The sequence below is a fragment of the Ursus arctos genome, unplaced genomic scaffold (assembly GCF_023065955.2).
Source record: "Ursus arctos isolate Adak ecotype North America unplaced genomic scaffold, UrsArc2.0 scaffold_5, whole genome shotgun sequence".
Taxonomy (NCBI): domain Eukaryota; kingdom Metazoa; phylum Chordata; class Mammalia; order Carnivora; family Ursidae; genus Ursus; species Ursus arctos.
The window spans coordinates 34121159-34140763 of NW_026623067.1; the positions used below are offsets into that span (position 1 = coordinate 34121159).

The 19605-nt window shown below is 38.2% G+C and overlaps 1 protein-coding gene across 5 annotated transcripts in view; it reads left to right on the top strand.

Moving 5' to 3' along the window:
- Positions 1-19605, top strand: part of SMAD5 (SMAD family member 5) — a 54712-nt gene that overhangs the window by 14695 nt on the left and 20412 nt on the right. For all 5 annotated transcript variants that reach the window (XM_026508039.4, XM_057307059.1, XM_026508041.4 and 2 more), the window contains 3 exons: positions 7794-8365; positions 13899-14150; positions 17982-18101. In XM_026508039.4, the coding sequence (XP_026363824.1) occupies positions 7963-8365; positions 13899-14150; positions 17982-18101 (775 nt within the window). In that variant the 5' untranslated portion in view covers positions 7794-7962. The remainder of the gene's footprint in view (positions 1-7793; positions 8366-13898; positions 14151-17981; positions 18102-19605) is intronic.

Consider the following 19605-nt stretch of genomic DNA (forward strand, 5'->3'; position numbering starts at 1 on the left):
AATTGGTTCTAAAAAAGCGCATTTAAAATTAAACCATTTAGGGGCACCTGAATGGCTCAGGTTAAGCAGCTGCCTTCGGCTTAGGTCATGATCACGGGGTCCTGGGATCCACTCCCTTGTCCGGCTCCCTGCTCAGTGGGGAGCCTGCTTCTCCCCCTCCCTCTGCCTCTCCTCCCACTGGTTCTCTCTCTTTCTGTCTCATATGCTCACTCTCCCTGTCACTCAAATAAATAAATAAAATCTTTAAAAAAAAAATGAAACCATTTAAAATTTGATCAGCATTTTAAACTAAATTGTGAATAATTGGTACTTTATCTTCAAAAATTAAAATTTTAGAAAAACATTAGGTTATAATTGTAAACATGTATTCTTACAATGAACAAAGAATGAATCAAGTTTGATGGATAGACTTTAATTTTTTTTTTTTTTTTGAGAGCACATGAGCCGGAAGTGGAGGCGGGGGCGGGGGTGCAGAGGAAGAAAGAGAGTCCTAAGCAGGCAGGCTTCATGCACAGTGTGGGTACTGAGGCGGGGCTCGATCTCACAACCCGGAGTTCATGACCTGAGCCAAAATTAAGAGTCAGACACTCAACCGACTGAACCACCCGGGCACCCCTAATAGGTGTAATTTTTCTCACAGTAATTTAATAGCATGATAGGGCATCCTTTATGTTTGTCATTTGTGCTACTAACATAAAGAGCATTTTAATTTTTTTACAAAAATATCCATAAAAAATAAACATCGATTTTACTAAGGACCAGTGTTAATCCTTTGATAGTGAAGCTGTTCTCTTTCCACAAAGAGAGGCTTGCTTAATGTAAAAGTGGTGAATTCCCCAAGCTCATTGTTCCTCATCACTGCAAACTCACTGCAGGCATACCGTCCATCTTGGCCATATTTCATCATTCCCGTGCCCATGGGTCTCTTGGAGGGAAAGGGAACCACAAATCTGAGGCTTATGCTGCTTGCTGTGCTATGAGTGATAAAGTCCTTTGTCTCTGGCTCAGGAGTCTTGTGGCCTTTGTCAGAACTCATGAAACAGTTAACAGATTAATTTACTTGCTTGGGGGACTGGTAGGGTAAAAGTAAATCCCAAATGCTACATTGTTGGGCACTATTTTAATAAACTTTGTGAAATCTTTTTTTTTTTTTAAGATTTTATTTATTTATGTATTTATTTGACAAAGAGACAGCCAGCGAGAGAGGGAACACAAGCAGGGGGAGTGGGGGAGGAAGAAGCAGGCTTCCAGCGGAGCAGGGAGCCCGATGCGGGGCTCGATCCCAGGACCCTGGGATCATGACTTGAGCCAAAGACAGATGCTTAAGGACTGAGCTACCCAGGCGCCCCTAAACTTTGTGAAATCTTAACCATATTTTGCAAACCTCTCACTTTCACTGTTGGTTTTTAAGTCATTATGGTGAAGGAGATGGTAGTGAATGGGAACCACTTTTTAAGAGATCAGTTCACTAACACTTTTTTTAAAGACTTTTTAATAAATCTTATGTGTATAGCTGAGTGAACTTTTACTTACGTGTACTTCTGTGTCATCGTCATCCAAATCAAGTTATGGAATATTGCTTTCTCCCCAGAAGGCTCTCCCTTGTCCCCACTTAGTAACTTTCTTGTCTCTGATGACATAGGTTTTTCCCTGTCTTTCAGAAGGAATGATATAATGTGTAATCTTTTATATCGGACTTCTTCATTATTTTATCTCTGTGATATCATGCCTGTGCGACTCATCCATGTTTTCCATATGTTAGTTTGTTCTTTGACATTGCTGTGAAGTATTCTATTCTTTGAACTTATTACTATGATTTATTGTCCCACTCCACTGTTGATGGATATTTGGGTTATTTCCAATTTGGAGCTAGTAAAAATAAAGTTGCTCTGAACATGTACTTGCTTTTGATGACAGTACCACTTGTTTTTGTTGGATATATCTGGACATGGAATTGCTGGGTCATAGGGATTTATGTGTAATACAGTGGTATTTCACTGTTTTCTTTAAAAAAATTTTTTTTTGATAACTAATAATGTTGAACCCATTTTACCATCTAATGGCCACTGTGATATTTTCTTATGTGAAATGCCTGGTCAGTTCTTTTGCTTATTCATCAGTGAATTCTTATGATGAATTTTGTTCCTTTCTTTTTAACTTTGTAAGGTGGGACTTAGATAATGAGCACTTGGATTGCTTGCTCATACCACTTACACAGTTTGCAAAGTTATAAAATATTTTTGGAAAGAATACCATGAGAGGTTTCTAAGATTTTTAATCATTTAAAGAGTTGAGTACATGGTTTGTCCCTCCTTTCCCAGTGCTAGTTTTAAGAAAACAGTAATATTGGGTCTTAGGTTTTTGGACTCTCACCCATTCTTTTTTCTGCAACTGGTCTCTTGAGGTTGAGCTAATGACATCCTCATTCACCAGTCATTGGCCTTTTCTTTGTTCTCACTCTTTTTAAACTCTGCCTTGTGTTTGATATTCTGCAGTACCATTGTATCTAATTCTAAGCTCCTCCTTTTAACAATACTTCATTGGTAACTTTTTTCTCTTCCGTACTAGTCAGTGTTCCCTAATATGCAGGTGTTAACATGCTGCCCTTTTCTTTCTCTTGAACCTATTTTTTATTACTGTTTCAGCTCTTTGTGCAAAATCTTAAATCTCTTTCTCATCTTTTCCTTGCTAAACCTGTATCTCCAGTCATGACCTTTTTCCAGTAGAGTTAACCATCTTCTCTACTGACTCAACTACTTTCTGAGAGTCCTTAATTCTGCTAATGGAGTTATCATTATCTTAGTCACCTGGGTTACAATTTGAAGTTATCTTTAATTTCAAGGTACCGTTGATAGAAAAATCAATGACCATTCATTAAATACTTCTTTAGTATGTGGTGTGATGCATGGAATGGTGCCAGGTGCTGAAGACTTCCTTCTGGAAGGATTTTGTATTCCATTTGCAAAGTTATGTTGTTATCACTGTCTTAGTATTTATGATATTCAGTGACCACAGCCTTTTTAGAATCGGGTGGTAAAGGAATTCTTCACCAAAGGGGGTGGCCTTGAGCTTATCATTAAGGATGACAGAGATTTTTCTTGGAAGACCCAGATGGGCAAAAGTACAGGAATTTGGGGTGGATCAGAATGTGTATATAGTGGTATAGTGGTGGGTATGTTAGGTTCATACTAGATCCAGCCTTTTTTTTTTTCTTCCAAGAGAGGGAGTGGAGAGGGGCAGAGGGGGTGGGAGAGAAAGAGAGAATGTTAAGCAGGCTCCATGCCCAGTGTGGAGCCCGATGCAGGGCTCGATTCCACAACCCTGAGATCAGGACCTGAGCCAGAATCAAGAGTTGGGTGCTTAACACATCCATGTGCCCCAGATCCAGCCATTTTTTTGAGTCTTGATTCTTCTTCCTTTGAATAACTAATGATCATAATTCATGTTTGAATAGTGCTTTTAATTTATAAAGCATCTGTTGTGTGTGTGTTTACATATATGTGCACACATATGTTATTCTTTAAAAGATTATTTCGGAGAGAGAGGATGTGCATGCGAGCAGGGGGGATGGGCAGAGGGAGAGGGAAAGAGAATCTTAAGCTGAGCATGGAGCCTGGTCTCCGAGATCTCATGACCCTGAGATCATGACTTGAGCTGTGAAACCAAGAGTGGGATGTTTAACGGAGTCACCCAGGCGCCCCTACATATTTTATTACTTCAACATTTCAGTTACTTAGGAACTATCATCCCTTTTTTTCAGAAGAATCAGACTTAGAGTGATACCGGTCATGGTCTTATATCTTGTAAAGGACAGAATCTGATCATTTTCTCTTTTCATCACACTACTTTTTAAAAATTAAAAATTGTGGGGGCGCCTGGGTGGCGCAGTCGTTAAGCGGCTGCCTTCGGCTCAGGGCGTGGTCCCGGAGTCCTGGGATCGAGCCCCGCATTGGGCTCCCTCCTCTGCTGGGAGCCTGCTTCTTCCTCTCCCACTCCCCCTGCTTGTGTTCCCTCTCTCGCTGGCTGTCTCTCTCTCTCTGTCAAATAAATAAATAAAAATCTTTAAAAAAAAAAAAATAAAATAAAATAAAAATTAAAAATTGTGAATATTTTGAGTTATGAAGTATTTTAACATAGAGAAGAGAGAATATAACAATGACGTGCCAGATATTTTAAAACCAAATTTGGTTTTAAAACAGCTGAAGCTTTTCCATTCTTCAGCCTTCTTTCCTTAGCAGTGGCAACAAGGACTCATTGTCCTGAGATTGATAGGATTCATTTTTATCCATGCTTCTATTCTCTTACCGTATCTGTGCATATCCATAAATACAATGTTTTAACTTTCATATGGTTGCTCTGATAAAGGAATGTATATTTTTCTGAGTTGCTTTTCTTTAGTTCACTCACTCACTACTTGCTTGCTCACTCACTTAATAAATAGGCACTGTTCTCGGTCCAGGGAATTTGATGATGGATAAGGAAGATGAAGCTACCTGCCTACGAACATTTCAGTGAGGAAAGACATATATTAAGTAAATAAAATTGATATGTTGATCGGGTTAGGATAAATAGCATGAAAGAAAAGTGAGCAGGATCAGGGAGTAGAGAATGATGTGGGAGTGTGATGTATGCTATTTTAGATAAAAAGTGGCCAGGGAAGTCCTTTTTCAAGAAGTGACATTTGAGCAGCTGAATTAACTGAAAGAGTAAGCATGTTAAATAAGATCAGGGAGAATTCCAAGGGAGGAGACATCAAGTGCAAAGGCATTAAGGTAGAAATGACCTTGGAGCACTTGAGAAATGGAAAGGAGTGATTTAGTGCAAAGTTGGGTAGGAGAATGGTAAGAAATTACTTTGAAGGAAAGGCCAAAGGCCAGATCTTGTAGGCCCTATAAAGTGATGTTAAGGAATTTGGATACTAAGTGTAATGGGAAGCCACTGAATAATTTTTGAGCAGAGGAATAATTTGACATATTTGTAAGATTACTTGTATACTAGAATTCTGTATAGTAGAAAAAAATGTGGAAGCACTTTCTATATTAGAATGGGAAGATCTTGAGCATATGTTGTTCATATGTTTTTCCGTACCTTTTTCTTTTTAGAACACCACTATGGAAAAAGAGGTTTTATGTATATATTTGTATTTGTTTGTATTTGTGTTAAATTTCTCTGTAAGGACATGAAAGACAGACACAAAAGGATTACTTTTGAGAAGGGGAATTGATTGATGTTGGGGAGAAAAATGGGAAGGAAACCGCAAAAACTTTTTATATGTCCAGAAAAATTTTAAAACATGCAGAAGCGTGTGCACATCTTAAGTATCCCACCAGCCGGATTTTCACAAACTGAGCTTTCCCATAGAGTCACCCAGAGGAGAAGCAGAACTTTACCGGGTTGACAGAAACTGAGTTTTTCTTCTAGTTAACACCCTTCCTTTCAAAGGGAAACCATCCTGACCTCTAACACAGCATGCGTTAGTTTTACCTCGTCATTGTACGTCACTCGTAACTCTGTGCTATTCAAGACAATTTGTTTTAAATTACTTACTATTTTTAGTTTAGTATTATGCAAGTAATGCATTAATAGATTCCCTTTGTGAAAAAGTTAAAACAATACAGAAATACATAAAACAAAACACAAGGACCCCTTTCTCTTGCCTTTCCCCATTCCATGCCTCTCCCCCATTCCATGCCTCTCCCCAAAGGTAACTGCAGTTACGAATTCAGTATGTAGCCTTCTAGTCCTTGTTCTTTGTGTACACGCAGAAGTAACTTTTCCCTTTTTTTTGGTTAATACGTAGTATGGTTAGTACTTGATGACGAGGATGAAGATAGTGGGATTAGTAATTAACATTTATTAAGCACCGTCTAGTGGTTAACTACAGTCTAGTGTCTGGTCTTCAGAATTTTCTCCTCTTGTCCCTTTCCTCAGCTTATTCTCTCCATTGTTCATATATTCTCTCTCCCACACACATGCACTATCCTGTCTGCTCTCCATTATGTTCCGTGTTACTGGATAAGTTAGCCAGAGCTGTCTGTTCTCTATTTTAGGAAATGCTCTAGTCATGTTTGCTCACATATTTTTTGGTGGTTGTTTGTGTCCCTATGCCTCTGAAATTTCTCTTGTTTTAGGCAAGTCAATGATATTTTGGTTTATTTTGTTACCTTTACTCTCTGGCCCAGATGGCTTTTATCCTATATCCTTGATGCAGCTACACCTGAGCTCCACGCTTCTAGCATATAACACTTCACTGTCCGTGACCTGTTACTGACAAATACACTTCCAGTCTTTCCTTATATTTCTTTAATTTTGCCTGCCTGGCAGAATTATCCCATGTAGGGTTGGGAAGTCCATCCACACAGAAGGAGTATTACTTTACTCTGCATACCTTTGCACCCATGGTTCTAGATTCTAACCATGGTTCGTAGCAGTCTGGATAGCCAGTGCTGGTTGATCAGTATCCAGAACAATGCTTGGCACTTACTAGGTCTCAGTAAGTGTATGTTGAGTGAATGAATCTGTTGGGTCTTAAGATGAAATATAATTTGGTGTGACTTTTTTTTTTTTTTTTTGTAAGCACCATCATGGCAGTTCACAGGGTATGGCACATAGCAAGCAATTAGTTATTATTGGTTGAATTTAACTCAGTTTTATTTTCATTTGTGTTTACCTGGGTTTTAACTGAACACACATATTCTTTTCTGGGAAGATGGATCCCAATCCAGAATGGTCTTGATGCCAGAAGTTTGGTAGAAATTGTCAAAGGCAGAGCTGCAGCATTATTTGCAATTTTAGGCACAATAAAAGAAGCCTCTTGGCTTCCAGTTTGTTACTGACATCCTTTTTCCAAACATTACTCCTGCTGTTTCACTAGCTGCTCATTGTCTGTAGTTGGCTGTGTAGTGACCACAGGGAATTGTACCCATTCTTATCAGTGCAGTGCTGCTGCACATCACTTCCTCCTGTCATCATCTCCAAGAGCTTCGTAAGCGCGCAGCGGGTGCTCTGCTGAGAGCAGGTTCTTTAACTTAACAGGCCTAAAATACCCCAGAAGGCAATAGGGATTATAAAATTACAAACTGTCCTTTTCTGGGTTAAATTTTGAATTTATTCCCTTTAAATCTATTCAGCATTTTTAGTTTTAAAATTAGATACTTCCCATTTTTCTAGCAATTATGTGTGCTATGATTTATCTGAGGATTTGTTATCTCTTATGAAAAAACTAATACAAAGCTTGATAAAATTTGCATCTAATAATGTGTCTTAAATAGGACTAAAGCTCTTCCCCAAACCTTATAAGTCTGTGAAACACTTTACAGAGAATAATGACCTTAGGAAAGAGATTTCTCTGAAGACTTTTGTTAACATTAGGACATACTGTGTTCAAAATTGACATGGCATGTGACATGGGTTTCAGTGAAGAGAAGTACTTCACAATCAAACCTTAGAAGGGCGTTTGGGGGCTTATTGGCCTGAGGAAAGGAAATGAAAGTCTAGAGGCTTATTTGTTTGGAAAATATGTAGGAGAGGAGGTAGAGCAATCTGTTTTTGCTTTTGGTGGTTGTTTGGCATTGCCAGTGAGTTATTTGTTCACGTTATGGAGAAAGGAAGTGAGTGGTCACAGGACTTTAGGGAATATTTCTCTTTTTAGACTTAGATTTTTGTTTTACTTTGTAATGTTTTTCTACTCTTATTTAAAAATAACATACTTTCCGATTATATTGATTTTAGATGTATGTTAATTGCATTCATTTAAGTTAGGGGTCTTATCCTTTTCCCTCTTTCTTTTTTAGGACTTGAACCAATGAAAGAATCTTATGGCACTTATGAAGATAAATGTCACTCCTCCCTTTTTAATTGGAACTTCTGCTTAGAACCTGTATGTGACTTTTCATCTGTGAGCTGTTCTTTGAGTAGCCACTGACTTTGAGTTGCAAGAAGGTCTCTGAAGATTTATATCAAATGACGTCAATGGCCAGCTTGTTTTCCTTTACTAGTCCAGCAGTAAAGCGATTGTTGGGCTGGAAGCAAGGTGATGAAGAGGAGAAATGGGCAGAAAAAGCAGTCGATGCTTTGGTGAAAAAGCTAAAAAAGAAAAAGGGTGCCATGGAAGAACTGGAGAAAGCCTTGAGCAGTCCAGGACAGCCGAGTAAATGTGTCACTATTCCCAGATCTTTAGATGGACGCCTGCAGGTTTCCCACAGAAAAGGCTTACCCCATGTTATATATTGTCGTGTTTGGCGCTGGCCTGATTTGCAGAGTCATCATGAGCTAAAGCCATTGGATATTTGTGAATTTCCTTTTGGATCTAAGCAGAAAGAAGTTTGTATCAACCCATACCACTATAAGAGAGTGGAGAGTCCAGGTAGGTTTTACATTGAGAAGAATTACAAAAACTTGTCTTTTTCTGATTTACGTTTCAGTGGATTGAGTAATTAAAAAGCTGCATTAGCCTTGTGTTTCCTTCTTAAAAATTTTAATCTTCAAAAAATAGTGGATTTTGAATTTAGCTTTTTATATATAGATAAAATAGCTCCCAAGTAGCTAATTCTAATTCATGTTCGCTGTAAGCAGTCAGTCATATGTCCACGAATCACTTGGTCGGTTGTACGCTTGCTGTGCCTTTCCTCTGCATGACATGTCTCTGTTTTATCTAAAACCTAAGCGCCATATGTGTGCTCCATCCCACTCCTTTTTGTCTATTCAAGAACTTTGTTCATACAGTTATCACCCCTCTCCCTAGGATTGCGTTTTTCCTCTCTATTAGACTGTTTCTGTCAGCACATAAGCATGTCATGCTACTGCCCATCCTAAAACAGAAGTTAAAGAATTCTGGTCCCGACCCCATTCACATCCCCTCACCCCCAGTCTCCTGTTTCTTTGAGTCCTTTTATAGGAGTTTCCTTTTTTTTTTTTTTTTTTTTTAAATCTTTACGTTACTTTCCTCCCATTCTTTCTGGACACCCCACCGCTTGGTCTATCTTCTCTACCATTTGACTTGTCAAGATCACCGGTGACTGCCTTCTGGATGGAGGGGTCATTCTCAGTCCTCATCTCACTTGCCTTTTCAACGTCATTTGAGACACTTGCTCTTCTTCTCTTCCACTCACAACTTTTGCTTTATTGGCTTCTGAAACATGACAGTCTTCTGCTTCTCTTCCTTCACAGGCTCTTTTTGCTGAGTCTCTTTACTGGCTTATTTTCCTGTTTTCACATGACTCAGTCCCTAGACCTTTTCTACATCTATATTTTTCCTCTGTGGGCTCTCATGCTGTCACGTGTCATAAAACTGTAAGCTCATGCTCACATTTTGAACTCCAGAGTGAACTTCTCCTTTGAGTTTAGACTTCTGTATTCAGTTGCCCTTTTGACATCTCCACTTGAGTGTCCCATAAACATACCAGATATAATATGTCTAAATAGGACTTTTGATTTTTTCTTCCCACCAAGTCCTTTTTGCCTCCAGTTTTCCCTGTTGAAGTAAATAGCATCAGCATTCATGTAATTGCTACCAAGAAGTCATTTTTTATTTCTCCATCTGAAGTCCTCATTTAAACTATGAGCAAATGCTGTTTGTCGTACCTTCAAAATATATCTTAATAATGTCCCATTTTACCATCTCTGACATCACTGTTCTAGGACAGACCATCATCATCTTCCACCTTAAGCAGTGTCCTAATTGGTCTCCCGGCCTCTTTTCTTTCCCCCCAATCCATTCTGTTTTCTGCACAGCAGCCAGAGTGATCTTTAGAAAATAGCAAATCATGGGGCGCCTGGGTGGCTCTTCAGTTAAGTATCTGACTCTTGGTTTTGGCTCAGGTCATGAGCTCAGGGTCGTGAAATTGAGCCATGTCAGGCTCCATGCTCAGTGGGGAGTCCGCCTGAGATTCTCTATGTAAAATAAATCAATCTTAAAAAAAAAAAGAAAAAGAAAAAATACCAAATTGACGTCTGTGCCTGCTCAAAACACTTAAGACTTTTATCACAGTTAGAACAGATTTCTACAAGCCCCTACATAACCTCTCTTTAAACTTCCTCTGTTGCGTGGACTTGCCCTACTCCTGCATCTAGACTTTTTTTTCTTTTCTGTTTTTTCTACTTAACTCTCTCCCTTAATCTTTTCATGGTACATTTTCTCACTCCATTCAGTCCTTGCTCAAATACCCCCATCACTGCTTGATGCTGTGTTAGATATTTATTTTATTTATTGACTGATGTAAGCAGGAACTTCCTCTGTCTCATTCTGTACTGTATCACCAGTACTTAGAATAGTAGTATTACCTGGCACTTAGTAGGTGGTACACAGTAAATATTTTTTTTAATGAATGAATTATGTAAACTGAGATACTAGTTGGGTGTATTAGTTATCTTTTGCTGCATAACAGATTAAGTAAGTGGCTTAATACACATTTATTATCTCATAGTTTCTGTGGGACAGGAGTCCAGACATGGCTTAACTTGAGTCCTTTGCTAGGCTGTATTTAAGGTGTTGGTCAGGGCTTGGGTCTCATGTAAGGCTCAGCTGGGGAAGCATCTGTTTCCCAGGTCATGTGATTGTTGATGGGGTTCAGTTCCTTGTGGGCTATTGGACTCTTCTTGCTGGTTGTTGACTAGAGGCTGCCTTCATTTGTTTGCCACCTTTTTCATAGGTAGCTCACATTCATGGCAGCTTACTTCTTCAAAGACAGTAAGAAGAGAGAGGGTCTTCTTGATAGAAGGGCATTATATTCTTATACCATGCTGTCACCTTTGCCGTGTTCTGTTGGTGAACAGCCAGAGATAATACCTTGAAAGGGAGAGGATTATGCAAGGGTGAACACTGAGAGGCAGGAATCATGGTGGCCACCTTAGAAGATGTCTCCCATGCTGAATTTCACATGGAGATAATAAAAGCCTGGTATGGTGAAAAGGCTCAGGAAATAACATTGGATATGGAGACTAGCTAAAAGAACGGTCGTGATGGTGCTGTCAGGGAGAAGTGACCCACGCATGAAATTTTAGTATATCATGGTTAAAAAAGAAGATTCTGAAAGTTCCCAGAGAGAAAAAACAGGACACATAGAAAGGACTGGAAGTGAGAATGTTGGGTTTCTCAGAGCAGTTGTGGATTCTAGAAGACAGTGAAGCAGTACCCCTAAAATTCAGAGAGAATAAGTTTATTCTGGAATCTGCAGACAAACAAAAGACAAGATATTTTCATATATGCAAGGACTAAAAATTTATCTTCCTTTTACCCCCCCTTTTTAAAAAAATTCTTATTTATTTGAGAGAGAGAAAGAGAGAGAGCAAGCGAGCGAGCAGGGGGAGAGGCAGATGGAGAGGCAGGGAGCCTGATGTTGGGTTCCATCCCAGGACCCTGGGATCATGAGCCGAGTCCAAGGCAGACATTTAACTGTCTGAGCCACCCAGGTGCCCCCTTCCTTTTACCCTTCTTAGGGAACTAATAGAGCAGAAGGTCTAGAAAATGGGTTCCAACAGGAGAGAAGAGAAGGGAAGTCTAAGGACTTGAGATCTCTAGGAGACTTAAGGGGAGCTACCAGTCTAGATCATAGAAGGATGAAGGGTCCAGGGGAAAAAATGAGTTAATAGATTGTTTATTTGTGGCATCTGGAAAATAGTATTGATAGGAGTTTAACAAACCTATTAGACTTCTGGAAATATTAGTGGTGTGTACTTAAGATTAAGCAAATGAAGACAAGTCAGTAATCAGCTTTACTTAAAGCACTGTTCAAGAAAAAAAATAGAATCATAGTACATACTTGGCTCAGGAATGAATAATATTTGTACATATAATAAACACCAGATGTTGATTTAACCAACATTTTTTATGTAAATTTATTGAGGGGAATGGGAATGGGAGTGGGGTAAAATGATATAAGAAAACTGTTCCATTTGCCACAATAGCAAATCAGCAAATGATGTCTTGGCAAATTAATAATAGCAATATAAGCATATTATTTAGCAATGCGCAAAGTAAGTATCAGAAGAGGTGGCTAAGAATTTAAATTTGTTGTCTCTGGAAGCAGTATGGGAGGAGGCTTAGAAGTTGCCTAGTTTGTTATCTCTTGTAGCATCTGTCTTTTTAAACTATGTATTTTGGATTAAAATAGTCTTTAAAAAGTGATGTGTATAGATAATAAGAAGTCAGTGATTTTAGCTCTGCCTCTAAAAAAAAAAAATAAAGGTATTACTGGATTGAATTCCTCATTAGTTATTTCACTTCGTCTTTCGGCTTGCTAGCCAGCTAAACTTAGAATTCTTATGGTCTAATGCCTCCTAACCAATGGCAGCTGTCCCATCATTCTGTAAAGGGAACAGCAGTTGGTAATGCACAGTAGAGCGAAACAATTGTAATCAGATGTTAACCACATAATTACAACACCGATTCAGTACGAAGAAAAGAGACGAAAAACAGTCCCGATACGGACGTAGAGAGCCCCTCATTCCTCAGGTACATCCCTAGTTCAGGCAGGGAAGTATGACCTAGTTAACTTAAAAACAGCTTGATTTTGTTGCCGCTGAATGATGTCCGAGTCAAAGTGAGATTTTTGGAAGTAAAATTACATTGACAGATACTGAAAAGTTGTAAAAGAGATGAACTGATACAGTTAAGAGTTTAAAGAAATCATGTTTGTTTCAACTTCCTTAGGGAAGGGTAGTCAGATATTTCTATGTGATTGGTCGTTTGAGTCTTCAGAAAAACTGAATGTTTGAATAGAGTTAACCTTTTAAAAATAGGTCTCTTAAAATATTTAGGCTTTGTTGGATATATTTTCATTATGATCATGTTTAGAAAACTGATTTTGAATGGAAGACTTCTACATAGGAAATATTTTTTTTTTTTTTAAAGATTTTTTTTATTTATTTATGTGACAGAGAGACAGCCAGCGAGAGAGGGAACACAGCAGGGGAGAGGGAGAGGAAGAAGCAGGCTCCCAGCTGAGGAGCCCGATGTGGGACTCGATCCCGCAACGCCAGGATCACGCCCTGAGCCGAAGGCAGACGCTTAACGACTGCGCTACCCAGGCGCCCCTCTACATAGGAAATATTATTTTCACTAGGGAAAACTTGACCGAAGAGCATAAAATGTGAAATCTGAAATGTTCAAAATTGGAAACACAGAGGCTTTCTGGGCATTTTAATAGCTGACCTCAGTGTCACACTCTAATCTCAGCTCCTAGTTCAGTGTTCGGGCCAACTGTGAATATGCTTTCTTATCTCCCTCCTGGAGTCTCCCCATCTCCTTCTCTACTATCCCTGCACCTGGTACTCCCTGTTCTTTTTTTTTTTTTTTTTTTTTTTTTTAAAGATTTTCTTTATTTATTTGACAGAGATAGAGACAGCCAGCGAGAGAGGGAACACAAGCAGGGGGAGTGGGAGAGGAAGAAGCAGGCTCATAGCGGAGGAGCCTGACGTGGGGCTCGATCCCATAACGCCGGGATCACGCCCTGAGTTGAAGGCAGACGCTTAACCGCTGTGCCACCCAGGCGCCCCCTGGTACTCCCTGTTCTTTAATGTCCAGTCAGATGTAATCTTTTCCAAAGTGTTTTGTTTGATTCTTGCTAGCTGGAAGTGCTCACCTCTGTTGAACTCTCACTACATTAAATTCTCTGTGTTATGATTGTTTTTAAATATGTCTTCTTTCCTGAATAGGAGAGGTATCTTTCCTGGATTTTCTGTTTTCCAGAGCTCTTTATACAGGCCTAAATCCTTAGAGTGCTTTTGGTTTAGTTATTATGTAAATATACATTCAAGGTTCTACGAAGCAGCCCTTCCTGAAAGTAAATTGGTTTAATAAGTTTACAGTTTTACTGAATCCTTTCTATCTACCCTTGAATGTGTATGGGATATTTGCTTTAGTCTTTGCTGACAGATGACTTTTGATTTTTGTCTTTCAGTCTTACCTCCAGTATTAGTGCCTCGTCACAATGAATTCAATCCACAACACAGCCTTTTGGTTCAGTTTAGAAACCTGAGCCACAACGAGCCGCACATGCCACAAAATGCAACGTTTCCAGATTCTTTCCACCAGCCCAACAACACTCCTTTTCCCTTATCTCCAAATAGCCCTTATCCCCCTTCCCCTGCTAGCAGCACATATCCCAATTCCCCAGCAAGTTCTGGACCAGGAAGTCCATTTCAGCTCCCAGGTAAGAATTTATTTTGTTGATTTTATTGATTAATCAGCAGTTGTTTTCATATTGCTGGCCCTCCGGGTGAATTGTTACATGCTAGCAGGTAGCTGTTTTTGACTCTGTGTTCTTTGGTAATTATTTGATTTCCAGAAGAGTTATGGATTTCATTTTGCCATGTACCATATGTTTTTTAAAAATGGAAGTAGCCGTATTTTTCACAGCAATAGAAAAAACAATCCTAAAATTTGAATACAACCATAAAAGACCCAAGAATAGCCAAAGCAATCTTGAGAAAGAAGAATCAAGCTAGAGGCATCACACTGCCTGATTTAAAACTATATTGCAAAACTATAGTAATGTTTTAAACAAATTTTTAAAAATTGAAGTATAATTAACTATGGTTTTAAAGATACCATAATTAAAACAGTGTGGGCTTGGCATTAAAACAGACCTGTAGGTCAGTGCAGCAGAAGAGAGAGCTCAGAAATAAAGCCACACTTTAGATAAAGAGTTAATTTATGACAGAGAAGCTTAGAATATACACTGGGAAAGGACAGTCTCTTCAATAAATGATGTTGGGAAAATTGGACAACCACATGCAAAAGAATGAAGCTGGACCGCTATCTGACACCATACACAAAAATTAAGTCAAAAGGGATTAAAGACTTGAACATAAGACCTAAAACCATAAAACTCCTAGAAGAAAACATAGGCAGCTCCTTGACATTGGTCTTGGTGCTGATTTTTTGAATTGATCCCAAAAGCAAAAGAAGCAAAAAACAAGTGGGACTACATCAAACAAGACGTTTCTGCACAGCAAAGGAAGCCATTAATAAAAATGAAAAGGCACCCTACTGAATGGGAGAAAATATTTGAAAATCATATATCTGATGAGGAGATAATGAGCAAAATACATAAAGAATTCATACAGCTCAATAGCACAAAAACAAACATTCCAATTAAAAAGTGAGGACCTGAAAAGGCCGCCTTCCCAAGAAGACATACGCATGATCAACAGATACATGAAAAGGTGCTCTGCATCATTAATCATCAGGGAAATACAAATTGAAACCACAAATGAGTTATCTATCACCTTATACATGTTAGAGTAGCTATTATCAGAAAGACTAGAAATAACAAGCGTTGGCGAGGATGTGGAGAAGAGGGAATCCTCATGCGGTTGGTGGGAATGCAGATTGGTACAGCCACTGTGGAAAACAGTATGGAGTTTCCCAAACTGAGGGTTGATGACAGAGAAGGGCTTGGAGGTAACTGGGTGATGGACATTAAGGAGGGCACGTGATGTAGTGAGTACTGGATATTATATAAGACTGATGAATCACTGACATCTACCTCTGAAACCAATAATATATGTTGATTAATTGAATTTAAATTAAAAAAAAAAGAAAAACCTTACGGAGTTTCCTCAAAAAATTAAAAATAGAAGTACCACGTAATCCAGTAATTCTAGTTTTTGGTACTTATGTGAAGAAAACGAAGACACTAACTTGAAAACATCTGCCAGTCCCAGGTTCATTGCAGCATGATTTATAATAGGAAACGGAAGCAACCTAAGTGTCCATCGATGGATTAATGGATAAAGAAATTGTGGTGTATTCAGCCATAAAAAAGAATGAAATCTTGTCATTTGTAACAACATGGCTGAACTTTTAGAGTATTAAGCTGAATGAAGTAAGTCAGGGAAAGACAAATACCATATGATTTTTTTTATATGTGGAATCTAAAAAAACTCCCAAAAATCCCAGATCATAGATACTGAGAACAGTTTGGTAGTTGCCAGAGTCAAGGGATAGGAGAAATGGATGAACTGGTTTTGTTTTTTTTTTTAGTTGAAATAATTTGAATGTTCTAAAAAAACAAAACAAAACAAAAAAAGACAAGCATTTTTGGAGAGATGATCCTTTAAGAATAATGAAAAAAAAATACACTTTCTCTTTTCATCCTGTCGTCTCTCTCTCACTGCTTGATTTTTCTTGTAGCTTATATTACTGTCCAACAGATTGTCTGTATTTATATTTTGTCCTTTCCTTCTCCCTATCTTGACTATACACTCCACGAAAAAGGGAATTTTAGCCTCTTTTTTTTTTTACTGTTACATCCCCAGTCCCTGTATCAGAGCCTGGTATACAGTAGACCCTCATTAAATATTTGTGAAATGAATGGGTAAACTTACAGAAATACATACATTTATAACCAGCTATGCAAAGTGGCTGCCACTGCAGCTTGAGAGGGAAGCCAGTGGTGCTAACTTGAAAGGCTTCATAGGGAGTCCTCTATGTGTGAAAGGCAGAGTGTTCTAATAAGTTATCAAAAACCTGAAGACAAAAAGACTATGTGTTTGATGGTTATGACGTGGAGTAGGTAATCTGGAAAACTGGAAGTGTGTTTAGGTATCATTGAATCATTTATTGGCCCAAACACCTAAATTACGTACTTCCAGGCATTAAAAATAAAAGTTCTACCCCCCCAGAAAAGAAGTAGCCATATTTGACTTAAATATTTTCAAATAATTTATAATATGAAGTACCATTTATTGAGTGCCTTTTGTATAACTGGTACTGTGATGAAAGATACCGCATTAAATTTAATCTTCAGAACAACCATGTGAGATAGATAGTACTCCGATTATACTGGTGGATAAAGAAATTAATACTCACTTCAAGAGTTGAAGTACCTTCGTGGAGTTTCCGACCTAGGTTTCTCTGACTCTAAAGACTGTGCTTTTTTATTTTTTAACTTTACTGCTAGTCACATCACTCTAGACTTTGGAAAGTTAAAAGGCACCCCAGTTATCTTTAATTAGGTAACTGATGAACTGGTTTGCCTGGAGAAAGTTCATAAGTAGATTTTATAAGGTGCCCAGATTTTGTTAGGGGCGTGTCATATATGGGTGCATCATTATGTTACTTTGTCAAGAAATAGTTGAATGCCTGCTGTTGCAGGTGGAGTCATATGTAAGTCTATTGTTTCTGGTTTCTTTACTGCATGTTGATTTTTTTTTTCCAAGAAGAATTAAGTATCAACTGTTTAACTTGCTGTTAGGTATTTGTTCCAAAACTAATTTTCATACTTTGCCCTAGATTCAGTCTGCTTACAGTTCTGTGTCAAAATAGACCTTGTACAAACCTTGGAGTGGAAGGTAGATATTATTCAGTATTTATAGTTACTGAGACAAAGAAATACAGCTGTAGCTTATGCAAAGGTTTTTAACTATGAGTGCTGGAACTCAAAAAGATTTTCTAGTTCACATTCAGATTTCCTAAGAATTACCAATCATTTAGTAGGGCATGACAGCTATTTTAGAATGTTGAAAAGAATTAGACGCCTAGCTGCTGTTCATGTTGGTACGTTTCATAGGAGTATAGCTTTTAATCTCCGGTGTTAATTAACAACATACAGTGTGTGATGATGTTGATAATTTAGAAGTATCTCTATAGAGATACACTCAAACTAGGATAATCTGTGTCCTGCGGATCGGTTTGTAGTTGTTGCAGTTTCTCCCAGCTTATGATTCTAAGCACATAAAGACAAAATCCTAGACCTTGAATTCTATTTTAGTGAATTTTAGCACTGATCTTACTATCCTGGGTTGGACCGAATACATGAGGACCTTTACCATGTTTTCACTAACTAACGGGTGTGCTGTCTTTTCTCCTTTTCTCTTGCCTCAGGTAGCGTCCTACATTTTTGTTTGTCTGTAATGCTCAGTGACAAATCCTGCTGGTGATCTTAGGAGCTTTTTAATGCTTTTAGAATACATTAAAGCAGGATGAAGATATTAACTATTCTTTTGGGACTTTAACTTGTCTCATTTCTTCTTCTTAGCTGATACTCCTCCTCCTGCCTATATGCCACCAGATGATCAAATGGGTCAAGATAATTCCCAGCCAATGGATACAAGCAATAATATGATTCCTCAGATTATGCCCAGTATATCCAGCAGAGGTAAGAGAAATTCTCATCATAATTTGTTGTTGCTGCTATTTTATTTGTTTTTTAACTTCTTACCACTTCTTAAAAACAACTTTATTGAAGTATAATTCATAAACCATAACATTTATCCATTACAAGTGTATGAGTCAGTGATTTTTAGTAAATGTATAAAGTTTTGCACCGTCATCACAATCTAGTTTTAGAAACTCTCATAATCCTTTAAAAAGACACCTTGTACATATTTGCAGTCCATCCTTGGCTCCTGTCCTCCTGTCCTGTCCAGTTCCAGAGACCCTCTAATCTGTTCTCTGTGTATACAGATTTACCTTTTCTAAACATTTCATGTATGTAGAATCACATAATGTGTCGTCTTTTGCATCTGGCTTCTTTCACTTAGCGTAATGTTTTCAAGGTTCTTTCATGTTGAAACATGTATCAGTAGTTTTTTCGTTTTTATTGCTGAACAGTTTTCCATTGTACGGATGTACCACATTTTTTTTAGCCATTCGCCAGTTCGTGGACATTTGAGTTATTTCTAGTGTTTGGCTAGTATGACCACTACTGTTAGGAACATTTGCGTATAACTCTGTGTGGGTTTTGTTTTTATTTTTCTTGGGTAAATACCTAAGAATGGAATTTGTGAGTGAATATGGTGAATTTAACTATTTAAGAAAAACTGCCAAATTTCTCCAAAGTAGCAGTGCTGTTTTATATTCTCTAACATCTGAGGGTTCCATTTTCTCCACATGCTCTTATTTATTTATTTTAAAAAGATTTTATTTATTTATTTGAGAGAGAGAGAGAGAGAGAGTACAAGCAGGGGGAGCAGCAGAGGAGAGGGAGAAGTGGGCTCCCTGCTTAGCCCAACGAGGAACTGACTGAGCCACCCGGGTGCCCCGTCTCCACGTGCTCTTGATACTTGTTATTATCAGTCTTTTTGAATGTACCCATTTTAGTGGGTATGAGGTAGTGTCTTATTATGGTTTTAATTTGCATTTCCGTTTAATTTGCATTTAATTTTCCGTCATTTTCCTAATGAGTAATGATGAGCATTTTTTTTTTTTAAAGATTTTATTTATTTATTCGACAGAGATAGAGACAGCCAGCGAGAGAGGGAACACAAGCAGGGGGAGTGGGAGAGGAAGAAGCAGGCTTCCAGCGGCGGAGCCTGATGTGGAGCTTGATCCCATAACACCGGGATCACGCCCTAAGCCGAAGGCAGACGCTTAATGACTGAGCCACCCAGGCGCCCCAATGATGAGCATTTTTTATGTATTTACTAGCTGTTCATATATTTAAATCTTTTGTCCATTTTTAACTGGGTTGTTTTACTATTGAATTGTAAGAGTTTTTTATATATTCTAGATAGAAGTCCTTTATTAGATGTATGATTTGCAGATCTTTTCTCTTAGTCTGGATTGTTGTTCCATTTTCTTAATGTCTTTTGAAGCACAAAAGTTTTCAGGGTTTTTTGTTTTGTTTTGTTTTGTTTGTTTTTTGTGGATTTTTTTGGTAC